General features: G+C 38.1%; 1 protein-coding gene across 5 annotated transcripts in view; it reads left to right on the top strand.

The window, feature by feature from the left end:
• Positions 1–14089, top strand: part of lpp (LIM domain containing preferred translocation partner in lipoma) — a 198110-nt gene that overhangs the window by 159749 nt on the left and 24272 nt on the right. For all 5 annotated transcript variants that reach the window (XM_060867724.1, XM_060867721.1, XM_060867723.1 and 2 more), the window contains one exon: positions 2341–2440. In XM_060867724.1, coding sequence (XP_060723707.1) covers positions 2341–2440 — 100 coding nt within the window. The remainder of the gene's footprint in view (positions 1–2340; positions 2441–14089) is intronic.

Raw genomic sequence — 14089 nt, 5'->3', positions numbered from 1 at the left:
TTCGTAATATTAACCAAATATTATTTCATCCTCAAGATATGCAGCTTTTCTTATTATGATGCTCTTTCTATCTTCTCTGTACAAAAAAAAAAAAAAATCAATGACCTTAAAAGGGACAACGCTATTAATCGGTTGCATTTCTATATTTAAAATGTATATTTCAGTGAAACCAAAACATGGATTTCAATGGTTTCATTGCATTGTCACTGTGGCACTGGAAAACTTGACAAGATTAGAATCACACAAAACTACTGCACACATTTGTTGTCTTCAAACTCAGCCCATGCAACTAACTCTTGTCTAATTTCTAATAACTCTTAAGTATGTAGTTACATCTAAGGTATTAAATCCAGGCTGGTTCTGGTCAGTTATGTTAGGCTGGGCTGGTACAAATAATAGGTGGGCATTCAGTGGTAGTGCCCTAACCTGATCGTAACAATAGTCAAATACTGTAAACATAATAAAATTTATGTCTGCCAAATCATTTTGAGCATTTGTTATCTGATGCACAGCAATCACAAAGTGAGAAAAGTAGGTAAACATTACCAAAAAAAAGTAAGTACATGGCTAGAACCTGTAAGCGTGTTGTGCTGACAGTAGCGTGAGGCAAGCGATGTAAAACTCTTCCATGCCGAGGGCTTTTTTTGTGTGGAGTTGCTGCGGACAGATCACTGTCCATTGGCTGTATTCTGCCTACCCAATCAGAAGTTAGAAATCGTGCTGGTAATTTCTGTTTTATTTTTAGCCTTAAACTTTGATTGGCTGGGCAAGACCCAAATTTGTGTGGGCCCCAGCTCTGCTCACTGCTGCCGCGAACCCAGGGTTAACTGTGAGTGCAGTGATTTGTGATGAAACCTGTCATTTACCTACAAAAACAAACAAGATTTTTATCTAATGTGAACAGTTATAATTAGTGACCCATAAGCAATTACATCAGAAGGACACAATTGATACAAGAGAATTTAGCTTTTAATGTGTTTGACAAATAATAAATGGTGGGCTATAGCTACTTCAATGTAGGTCTCTCTAGCACAGTATTGTTCTCCTTCACAATCTACATGTGATTCAGTAATTAAACGATGTAATTATAACATGTCTTCTGGTGGTGTGGTCTGATATCAACATTTGGTTTGAAGATATTTTCAGCTTAATACTATATACACGTCACTTTTATATGGAACTGGCCAGGATGGTGTTGTGCTATGAAGCGAAACTGCTGAATATTAGAGAACTTAATGTATCATTATGTAATTGGAAAAAGGCATTTTTCCAATCCATGTGGACAAGAGAATGTCTATACTGGGAAATAGACCAATCTCTCTGCAGCTCTGCCTGAATCAAGTGAGCAAGAGGAAAAGCAGAGAGAAAGTGTGTAAGCAGATTTGTGTGTGTATTGAATGGAGCGTCACGTTCCAGCTCCGGGTCCAGGCTGATTGTTCCATGTGTTATTTTTATATGCTGTAAACACTTCTCACCCTCATACAGCTTCACTGAAAGATGCATTTCAGGGGAAAGAATTCCATTTACATTATATTACATTGCATTACAAGTATGATACATTTAATCCTGTACTGTTTATTCACATTTTTTTTGTTTGGGACAGAATTTAAAAAGCTTATGTCAAAGTATAGTGTATATAATGACTATAAAGTCATAAGCACAAGGGGTTTGGAGTCATTATTGAATATAAAATTCAAGACTGTCAGGCAGGCAATGATACTGACACCATTTACTGCAGCAGAGTTCAGAGTGTTTACCTGCTCTTTAGCTGAGTGCATCTGATGCATGACTAATATACTCGTCTACAAACCCAGATAAAGAGCAGCAGGGGACGTATTTGCCATTAAGGGAGAAAATGGGACAACAGCATAATGATTGAAATGTCCAAGGCCTAAATGTTAGAATAAAAAAATTATTTCCATATCTTTGTGATATTCTGTCCAAAGTTCAACACAGTTCTTCCAGATTACCGGCTACTATGTGTGTAGGGACAAGTTAGTGTGTGTGTGTGGATCCACACACAGTTCAGTTCCAGCTAATGTGTAATAAGAGAATTTCTTAAGCCCACTTGCTAATGATGCCATATGTAAAAAATAGCATACTTTATATTTAATTATTCTTCAGTATTATAAGTTGTAAGTTATAAGTAGTTTATGGTATATGTGATTTGAGCTAGTACAAGGTTTCTCACTCATTAAGAGTACAGCATATGGCAGTATTTTTTTAAGATGTGCACACAGGACGTTGTAAGGACATTGTGTGTGTTTGTGTTTGTGCGTGGGTGTGTATGAACGAGACTTTGTGTACCACTGTGTAACCTGTGTCTCCTCTGTGGTTCAGGCTCCAGGTCAGTCCATGGCTCACCCTGAGGAAGAGTTGGACAAACTGACCAAGAAGATGCTATTCGACATGAACCACCCACCATCAGAGGAGTACTTTGGTCAGTGAGCCTTACACTTCATACTTCTATTGTCATTCACACTACACTCATTTTACAAAAATCAGGACAAAGTTTACACACTTACTCTAAACATACCTTTATTGACATTCTTAAAATAACGTGTGTGTGTGTGTACAGGTATGTGTGTGTGATGGCGAAAGCTGGTCCTTATCACTTCTGCTTGTACATATACATAGAAATCTATTGCACTGTATCTGTGTGTCACTGTATCTCACAGATCTGCTGACACTTCCTTCTGACTCATGCCAGTTTTACCTTTCATTTATATAAATATCATCCTGTGTAAAAAAAAAAACATCTTTCTTGCTTTGTGCTTCTCTTCCTTTGTGTGCAAGAATCTGTGCATGTGGGTGTTTGGGTATTATTGAATTATTGTTAGGTATCTGAAATAAGGATGTGGCTTGTCTCAGACTCTGACCAGGCTCATTTGCATGGAGAGATGGGAAGAGGCTTCTTCTTTTCCATTTGAGAAACAGGTGCATTTGTCACTTTGCAGAAGTGAACTTAACCCTGACAAATGCGGTGAAGTGCATGTGTCGGCGTAATCATTTTGCTCGCCTTGCAATTTGAGCTTCCATTATAGTGTTTTCCATTAAATGACGAAAGAGAGGCACGGTGCTTTTTCTTTTTTTTTTTTAAAAAAACCATCAGTGGTATTATGCACTCAGCAGATAGGGACCATTTAGAATAATCTGTGGCCACTGTTGTTGATAATGCTGCTGGTCTTTAAGTGCATACATGATATCTTCTTGGCTCTCTAACCCCCTGTTTTAAAACCCCTGGTTTCAAATTTTGAATGAAGCACAATACAAGTATTCTCAGTTATATCTTAAATTAACATGATAAATTTTTAGCGACGTACCTATTTTTTTACATTACGCACAATGCTATTCTACTATCTGCTGATAGTAACACCAGTGGGATTTAGGCCTTATTTCAAGTCTATCTAAACCAAGTGATACAGCAGAACTTTACTACTTTAGGAATTTGTTTAAACAGATTCATGCTCTGTCCCTAGTTCACATCAAGGGCACTTATCAGCAAGACGGACATATTAAGGGCTGTTTTTCTCTCAATAGCAAAATCTGGGAGGTTTGCCCCTAAAAGAAATCACACTGTGTTCTACACTTTGTTGTATGTGTGTGTTCTCTTGCTGGAAATGGTAACATATTTTCCCAAAGCATATGAACTCTCATCTGAATTCATCAAGAAATGTAAGTAGCTTGTTGCTGTTGTTGCAGCTCTCAAATGATTGTACACATTACCGATTTTTAACTTTATTTGTCATTCTATATACAGTTTCTTTGAGTCACACGGCTTTTAGACTGCTGTGACCTCCTTTCACTGTGACATTTCAGTACTGTATGCCCCCGGTGAATGTGTAGCAACAGTGAACCAGCCATGACCACACACACACACACACACACATATTCACAATGTCAGTGTTTGCAAACGCTTTCTTTTTGACCAGAAGATAAGATAGCATTCTAAGCAGACTGTGAATGGGCCGACGTCAGGTCACACCGGAAGGCATGGCCTTAAACGAATGACTGAGCATCGCTCTCCTGGCACAGACACAGAAAATAAAGAAGAGAGGAAACACTTCCGTGGGATTGCTGCTGGAAAGATAAAAGAAATAAAAGGTTTAAGACATGGCTGCTTTAGGCGAATGGTTAAACCCAGGCAAGAGCTCTGGGTCATGATGGAGCCCTTAATCCACTGGCTCTTTACCGAATGCTCTTTTACCACATCTTTACTCCTTATGCAATTTATATTTATTTTTATCGATGGAGATTTCTTTAACCAGTGAAAAGAAAGATAATTCACAATGCCACATCTGGTAGTAAGTCAGGACAAAGCAACTTGGATAAATATCCCAAAGCTGGTTTAGTTTTTATCTTACTGAAGAGCTGTTTTCTTTTGAATATACCCTTTAAAATATGTTGGATATCTTGTCATTAAATCCTCATCCTGAAACAAGAGTCCATTCCCAAACTCCATTCATTGAAAACTAAAAACAAAACATCGATTTCACACACTGAAATTATTCGCCTCATGCAAACATGGTAAACTAAATGAATTTAAGCAAGACAGCTTGTAGATACATCGGCCTTCGAATTTTGAATTTGACTGGACGGGTTTGAATAAATTGAAGCAGCAGGTAAACCTCTATTTTGTTGGTCATTAGTCACATTGAAATACAATTATATACTACTTTAAATAAAAGAAAAGTACTCTTCATTCATCTTCTGTTACATCCCACAATGATGGATGATCTCTCTGTCTTTCTGAATCCCCGAACTGCTCAACAACGACCGAGCAAAGAAAACTCCAGAGCATTAGTTTACACGTTCAAAGCTTTTTTAAGGCCATGTGGGTGGAAGGGGATGAGAGTTGAAAGGTATCCTCAAGACTAATAATTAAGCAGATGAATCGGAGTCGAGGCTGTGCTCTTTCTTTAGCAGATTCAGTCTTTGTCCTCCTCTAAGCCACTTTTATTGGTGGTGTTAGTGACTTTGATGATGTTCTGTTCAAATGAAGAAAATCAAACCATTATAGCTTCTACTTCTCCAGCTGAGGCTTCAAGGTCTCCTGAGGCAGGAACGGTTCAGTTCAGAGCTTGTGATATAGTGAGCGAAGACCGCAGTGCTTATGAATATTATCACAAGGCAACTCTATGAACAAATGAGAACAAATGAGAAATATACATGGTTTGTACATCGATTATGTATCAAATGAAATAAAGCAGAAGTGAGAGAATGTGACAGGCAAGAAATTTGAGCCGAGATGCGAAAAGTTCAGCGCGGGGCATGCGAGTGTAGTCACAGGGTTTCTAAAGAGCTAAAGCAGGACAAAGCGATGAATAATGCACTTCTTCAGGTGCACTGTAGCATTCATAAATAAACGAACTCACTCTTAAAACTTCCTCCAGTTTCTGACTAATTAATATTTCCAACTCGATATGTTATTATCTAATGTCTTGATTTATAAGATTGACTGTGAGCAAGCTGTCACAAGACCAAGTGCCAAGAGTTTTCTCTGTTATTCTGTATGAGATTTTTTTTTTAGTTCTATGATTCCTAAGTTATGATTCAAAAGATGTCAGAGGAAGTTTTGCGTTTTGACAGCCCCCGAAAGCTGAATGACGATGGTCGGACAAGCTTCCCTTGCCTAGACGTCTTGAGACAGTCTACGCTTTTGTATGTGTGCTCTGTGAGTGAGATTCAGAAATCTCCAACCTTCTTCTCTGCCTAATGTTAGCTAGAAGTGTTCTCATAATTTATAAGACACTATCATGAAATGTTGATGAAGAATGTTGTGAAGGAGACACAGTACTGGGTCAAGACCCAGAGCATGGGGTCATGTTGTTAAACTGGGTTAGGAGCAGTAGGAGAGCTCTGGTCTGTGTCCCTGTACTCACATCTGTGCTTATGTAAAGTTAATGAGCTGTGTTTTATGTATTATTTAACATTATACATTATAGTATTATTGTATTATTTCTGCCTTCTGTGACTCAAATTTCACTGCTGTTGTGGATGATTACATACTGAATACTGTATAGATTTGTACTTCCCAAAAACGTTTAATATCCAAGCTCACTCTTGCATCAGTGGATAATCTGTAGACTTGTATCTAAGGTAGTTTTCACACAAGGAACCTTTGCTGTGGTCCAAATATAAAAGTGTTTGTTGCCTCTGCATTGGTCTGGTTTCAGACTCACTTGATTTATTAAACCCCATGCATTTATGTTCATCTTACATCTTCATGAATGCTCATGAAGACCACATTATTTTCCAAAAAGTGCAAAAAAAAAACAAAAAAACATTCCTTTGCCATTTAGTATGAAAGGGTCTTCCTCTTGTCCTCTTGTTTAACTTTCCCTTCTGCTCCATTCTCATGGCCTGTCTGAAAATGTCTCGAATACATGATCAAAGTCATTACAACCCCTTAAATTTGTTAGCTTAGCTTGTTAGCTTAACCCTAAACAGCACATTTTTTAATTCCAGGACAATATTTTGGCCTATACTTATGTAATGCTGGTCTTGCTCAGCTGCTCACCATGGACCTGTGAAGCTCCGGGTTTGTCCTGCTGAATAATTCCCTCTAATTTCTGGAGATAAATGTATGGAGATAGAGCAAGTCCAGTCACGTACATTCTAATACCGTGCTTTTATCACCAGAGTTCCAGTCTGCTATTGGTCTGAGATTTGCAGCAGTATGTGTAGGGTGTGACCTGAGTGTATTTGCCCACTCCATCTTTTCTTTATTAAGTTGCATAGGTGATGAACAGTAATTTGTTTAAATGCGTTAGTATTGAGGATTCTAAAGGCTTCTGCACTTAAAACCAATTTTTGTCTAAATATACAGTGCATTGTGCTAGTTTTCTGGCTATAGATCAATCCGAGATGGAGGTTAAATGTAATTTTTCAATAAAGAATCCTCCCGGACGTTGTAATTCAGCCCAGGGCCGAGGTCTGCGAGTCTTCTCTTAGAGCCGCAAACATGATTTATTGTTGCTGCACTGGTGTTGTTTTGGGTTCCCATTGGACACCTTTGTTTAGTCGACACTACAAACTGTTGCCGAGAGAATTATTACTCTGAAGCTCTGTGTCAGGAGGCAAGAGCTGACTGATTTATCTGCCAAGAACAGAGTTAAGCTTTCTGTCAGTTCTTCAAAAAACAAAAAAGAATGTTTCATCTTGCAGTTGGAAATTTGAACACCATGAACACTGTTATTACTGTAAGTTCATTACCAAGTAAACAAAAATACTCTAAACAGGCAATGTCTTATTTATCGGTGTTATTTATTTATATCATACTTTGTATTAGCTGTGTATTTTAGGGGTGTCTATTAACAAAAATTTAACGAAACCTTTAATTTAATTCTTATCAGAACAAAAGATATAACATTTCACTCATGACTGTGTGCTCAATTACCAAACATGCTGTTTCTTCCCTGTTATAATCTCTCTCTCCCTCTCTCTTCCTTTCTTTCTTTCTTTCTTTCTTTCTTTCTTTCTTTCTTTCTTTCTTTCTTTCTTAAAATCTCAATCTCATGCCATTCATTTTCTGTCTTTATATCTCTCTTATTATTTATCTTTCAGTCTATTCAGTCACACTTAATCACATATATACAGTGTGCATGTGTGTGATTAAGTGTGACTGACTAGACTGAAAGATAAATAATTCCAAAATAATTATTTATTCTTCATTCCAGAATTCATTGTTTTTTACTTTTCATTGAGTCCTTGGTGGATTTACTGGTATGTTTTTGTCATGTTGTAAGGTCCAGTTCCAGCTTCAGCTTCAGTTTTTTTGACAGATGGTCTCACATGTTCCTCAAGCACCTTCTGATACAATGTAGAATTCATAATGGATTCTGTGATGATGATCTGGTCTGGTGCTGCTGCAGCAAAACATCCTCAAACCATAACACTTCCACCTTCATGTTTCACAGCTGGTATGAGCTTCTTTTGCTGAAATGCTGTATATGGTTTACTCCAAACATGTCCTCTGTTATGGTGTCCAAACAATTCAGTTTTAGACTCATCTGTCTAAAGCACATTATTCCAGAAGTCTTGGCCTTTGTCTCTGTGTTCTTTGGCAAACGTCAGTCTTGTCCTCATGTTTTTCTTAGACAGCAAAGGTTTCCTCCTTGCACACCTCCTATGATAAGTAAAGTTGTACAGTCTCTTTCTGATTGTAGATTTATGCACTTTGACATCATCTGTAGCAAGAGCTTGTTGTAGGTCACATGATGATATTTTAGGGATTTTACGCCTGGTCATGTTGGCAGTTTTAAATGTTCCCCACTTGTAAATGATTTTACGGACAGTGGAATGGCTGATTGCAAATTATTTGGAGATCTTTTATATCATTTATATTAAATAAGACAAGCCTTCTTCAAAATGCTCTGTAACAATGTTCTGATAATTTGCACCTGATGTGATACACCTGTAGGTCATTTTATCTAATTGAAGTACAAATAAATGAGGGGGGTGTCATTACTTATTCCTCACAACAAAGTAGATTTTTTAAATAACATTTTAACATCCACTCCTGCATGTGATCTTGGCCAACTACCCAAAAAAAATCTGATAAAGAAAATAAAGGGAGGAATCCAATAAATAAGAAAAGTTTAAAACAAAGCTCTACTCCTAATGCACTGAGACTGTGTGTGTCTGCTGTTAAACACTCTGTGATCCAAAATATTTATCTGTGGCCACAATTAAGCACCAAAAATTCAACAGTAAATTGTTTTCTTTGTTTTTTGCCTCATTTCACAGTCTGTCACAACAGATAACTGTTTCCTGTGTGTGTGTGTGTGTGTGTGCACACGCATGTGTGTGTCAATAAGAAGAATTGCTCTTTAATAAATTTGTGGGATTTTCTCAGCAGCGGAGTTTGACACAGTGACAGATGTTTTTTGAGTTGTTTGGGGTTTTTTTTGCTTGTGGTCTCTAAAGTTTTTTTTTTTTTAAATCATTGTTGTTCCTAAAGAAACCAAGATGAACAGGATCACCATGTTCTCTCGCCTCAGTGCCATTATTTTGGTGCCATGCCATTGTTTACAGCGCAAAACTTTCCTTTATGAAAGAGCAAGCTGCTTACACGCCAAGAATATGTTGCGTACTGGTGTATTTGTTTACAAGCCTTTTCTCGTCACAGGCTTTGTTTTCAAATACTGCAAATGCTTAACACTTTGTCTTGTTCTCTAAAAAGTGCACACGCCAAAGTTTTGGCCCCAAAAATGAAACTTGTTTATGTTTACATGTGTGCGGTTTGATTTCTGGAGTTGTACGATTTAAAAAAAAAGTCTCTGCGTCTCCCAGCGTGCGTTTGTGTATGTGTTTGTGTATGTGTTTGTGTATTCGTCTCTCGCTTTTAAAGTGATGTGTTTCAGTATGAAAAGGTAAAGAGCAGCACAGTGGAGTGTGAGGAATCTGATACTTCTTGTCACTCAGAGCATCCACCGTTGCTGAGATTACAGATGCTCGGCCCTGCCACTGCAAACATATTATAAATCAATTATTTATGGAGCAGCGTCAAGAACGCTTTAATCTTCCTCCTTTATCCAATTAGACTGCCTAAGCACAATAACGCTCCTCCGGCTCACATGCAACATGCACTGCTTCTTTCGTCTTTCTTTCCTCTTCTTTCGTCTTTCTTTTCCTGATGTGGGAGCGAGTGAGAGAGAGAGAGAGTCAGAGTCAGTAGAGGCTTCTGAGGGACTGCGAGCAAAAAAAAAGTGTGTGTAAAGTGTAAATGAACTTCTCTTCCCCCTCTCGTTCTTTTTATAAAGGAGCTGTTTGAAGATTTAATATGAAGAATTGCCCTGCGTTTCTTGAGAAGCGAGTGGGGGTCGGGGTTAAAGCAGTCTGGAGGTTTATTGTGTATTAATGTGAAGTGAATCTCTTTTCCACTCCAAGAAGTCAGTTTGGTGCCAGTGCAGTAACTTGTGTTGTAACAGTTACTACACAGTGTTGTAACAACTGGTACTGTTTTGTATTAAATCTATGTAATACTAAATCACTGGAAAAAAAAAAAGTATGTAGAGAATAGTAATCACACAGACCTGTTGTTCAGAACATTTGACACACTGAGTGAATCTTTGTACATAATTAGCATCACAAGTAGAGTCAAATGTTCCAGACTTGTAATCATGGCCTTTTTTGGGGACAGCTGGAGACGTGCACTCTTATTCCTCCACTGAGACTGAGTAACAGAGAAATGCCACTTACAGCTGTGGGGCACGGACCTTGCTAAATAACACACACACACACACACACACGCACACGCACACTCACACACAACTATGACTAGTACATTTCCCTGGCAGATGTTTGCCTGCAGTTTCCCTCAATTTAAGTCAAACATTTTTGCAGCAATATCTCACAGCTCACCTTAAAACCCCTCAAAACGTTTTTTTAAAATACTTTTGCATGTGTATTGATAATTGTACATAACATTGATCATACAATACATAATGAAATCCATCCACACACATTTTGTCTGCTTCTCAGATTGAAAAAAGGATTTCGATGAAATGGACATGCTGTTAAATAAATGCTGATGTCATAGATCACTTTCCAGAGATAACCCTGATTGAGGTTGACTGGCTTTGTCTATTAAACAAGAAGCAAGTAAACAATAGCGTCAAAATCTAAAGTTCTCCAAGATGCATCAAATAGTTCCAGTAACCAGTTAGTTTCCTCATAAAGGAACAAAATAAAACTAGATTTGTAAAGTTCGTCGCGACAAACTTTGATGTTGGCTTTGACGATGCAAGTATTCGCAAAGGCCGGTGCTTTTTGGAGGCGAATGGACACAAGGGTCAGTGTTACTATTGGAAGCAAGTAAACAGAAAGCTTGTTCATGTTATGCAAATTATTTATTTTCACGTGACATCACGTGACGTCACGTGACGTCATCAGAATATCCGTGAGGAAGTTCCCCTCATTGTTCTGAGTGTTTTGATATGTCACATGTCCATGTTGTAAAATGTTTTTTGATTTTGCATATATTTGGGGCGGGGCTGCGGCACAACCAAAAGGCCAGTCGGTACACCGATTTAAAAGTTTGTTCAGAGTATCACCCTAAAGGAGCTGGCCGAGTTTGGTGTAGATAGTTCCAAATCTTGCCAAGTTATAAACCTCCAAAATTTATAATGGGAGTCTATGGGAAAAAAGGCCACTCTGAAACCCGGCACTGGAAGGCACATATCCGAATTTTGTGCATGTGGCTCGAAAGCCCTAGGAGGAGTTACTCTTGATAAATTTTTGTCTAAGCTTAAATAGGAAAACAGAATGTTGGCTTCTACAAAGCCAACATAATAATGCAGTTATAAACAGTTTGATGTAGTTTTGCATGGTTATTGGTGTTTATAATGGTTTGTTTGATGCTTAGAAATGTTTCATCAGGTCAGGGCTCTCTGCAGGCCAGGTTCTCCCACACCATGTCATTTTGCACATTTATTTTGGTTTGGGATACATAACAGAACAGAGACACATGTCCCAGCTGAGGAAGTTTGGGGTCAGAGCAGAGGATCAGCCATGACACATTGCCCCTGGAGCAGGTAGGGTTAAGAGCCCAACAGAGGCTGCTTGACTGATTCTCAACTTTCCACTCAGCAACCAAGAGCCTTAACCACTTGTTGTATAGAAAATCCTAGCTGGTCCATTTGAAGATTAAACCCGTAAGCTTGGCTTTATTAGCACCATGCTCTAACCAGCTGAGCCAACTGGCCTAAGGGAAAAGGGAAATTGTAATGCGACAGCCTGACAATGACACTGTACACAAATCAAGGCCCCAACATTTCTTTTTAATGGTGTATTTGCTACTTATAGTAGTGTATGTGACACTGTTAATGCTGCTTGACAAAAGCAAAAGTAGCTGTAAAACAATCCTACAAAATGAAATAATTTAGAAATGAAAATGAACAGAAAAAGAGCGTGAAAAGAGCTTTCGACCCTCTCAGTCTATAGACCTGATTAGAAGGAAGATACACAATGAAAACTTTCTTTCATTTGTTTGTGTTCTGATGGTTTTTTCTGAGAGCCCACAAAGTGTTTTTTTTACCTCTTAATTCAATTCATTTGTGAGACCACTCAATTATGTTGAAGACCAAGGCTCTGCTTCACAGAGACTTTGATTCCTAATCCAAAAGATAGAATTAATTAAGTTTTTCCCCCTTTTTTTCTCTATCTCCATCTACTTTTCTTCTTCTTCTTCTCCTCATCCTCCTTCTCAAGCGCTGACCGGAGGAAACAAGAGTGTCTGGTTCTGCTCCAGTTCCCGTTCATGTCTCTTAAACTTTGGTTTGCTTAAACTTCAGTGTTCGCCTCAAACAGCAGCTTTAAATAATGCAAAAAGACCAAAAAAGAAAAATAGCTCAAAAACTGTGGAATAAAGTTTCAAATTAATTCACAATATCTCACATATTCTTTTTCTGTAAGATTCTATCTGTCCTCAGATGTGTCAAAAGGAAAACACCACAAGATACGGTTATCTAAAGCCCATTATTAACTGATACTGTTAATTAAATTGCCGGCATCTTTAATTGGTTTAAAGATATCTTTGCATTGATTTGGAGACATGTTAAACTCGGTTAAAGATATCTGCAGCTCAGTTGAAGCTATCCGACTGCCTTGTTGTACAACACTCAATCGGAATTTTTAACGCAATAGGATCTGTTGAAAAAAAAACTCTGCATTTTGCTTTATCATAAAAAGAGCCAATTCCTGATGGGACGTAAGTGACACTCAGATCTCATTAAATACATCATCAAGGAAACTGAAGCAGTGTTGATTACAACAAAGACATGATAAGTATGTCTGTGCTCTGTTCTTTGAAACCGTGCACTTTTAAAATGTCACACTGCGGATGTTATGTATTGTAGGCGATATAATAATAAATCAAATGTTTAGATTGTATGTATGCGTGAAGTGACAGTAGTATCTAGTTGTGTCAGTAATGCTATATCGATCTCTTCTTTTTCCTCCAGAACGCAATTTCAGCTCACTCTGCACTATATTAAAGGACTGACCTTAATAAACGCCTTAGATTTCCTTCAGTTGTAGGGCAACTGATCACTTTACCCGTTTTAAATAGGATAAAAATCACAACACTATAAAGGACTAAATTCCCTTGAGACTTCTATCAGGCTAACTTTAGAAGTGTTCCTCATATTGGGTTTTCATTTGACATTGATTATAAACTCTTTCATCCATCAGACACCATTCTAGATCAGATCTCTGTGGAGAATAATCAGCACCCGATTCATCTTAAAAAAAAAAAAGAAAAGAAGGAAGGGGAACGGGGGAATGTTCAGGTTTTTATGTTTGAAAAATCAATTAATCATTGCAGAAGAATTGGTTTTAATACTGCTTCAGAGCCATCGTATATGAGTCTGAGAGTGGATTTGTGTTTCTGAAGTTACGACATTCACCACCTTCATATGGTTTGGCTGTGCAGTACGCTCACGTTTAGAATTGCCGGCCACTTTTATAGGAACACCGGTATCCTGCTCATTCATGTAGTTCTCTAATCAGACTGTCACATGGTAGCAGCATCATTCAGAAAATCATGCAGATACAAGTCAAGAGCTTCAGGTAGTTTTCACATCCAACATCAGAATGAAGGAAAATTTGATCTTGTTGATTTTTGTGTCATCGGTGCTAGTGCCAGATGTGCTGGTATGAGTATTTCTGAATCTGTTGATTTGTTGAGGGCATGTGGTAGCCTAGTGGTTAAGGTGTTGGGCTACCAATCGGAAGGTTGTGAGTTTGATCCCAGGTCCACCAAGCTGCCACTGTTGGGCCCCTGGGCAAGGCCTTTAACCCTCAATTGCTCAGCGGTATTAAAAAATGAGATAATGTAAGTCGCTCTGGATAAGGGCATCTGCTAAATGCTGTAAATGTAATGTAATGTAAATGTAATTTCCTCCAGTTTTCCTCATCCCAGTTTCTAGAAGTTACACAGAATGGAATAAAAAACTGAAAACACTGGAGGGCATCACTATGATGTCAGAGGAGACTGGCCAAGCTGGTCTGAGCTGACAGGAAGGCTATCTAATTCAAATAAACACTCTTTACAACCCTGTTGAGCAGAAATGCAGTTCAAAATGCA

The sequence above is a fragment of the Tachysurus vachellii genome, chromosome 4, assembly GCF_030014155.1.
Source record: "Tachysurus vachellii isolate PV-2020 chromosome 4, HZAU_Pvac_v1, whole genome shotgun sequence".
NCBI lineage: Eukaryota > Metazoa > Chordata > Actinopteri > Siluriformes > Bagridae > Tachysurus > Tachysurus vachellii.
This window is presented reverse-complemented; position numbering and strand designations above follow the sequence as displayed.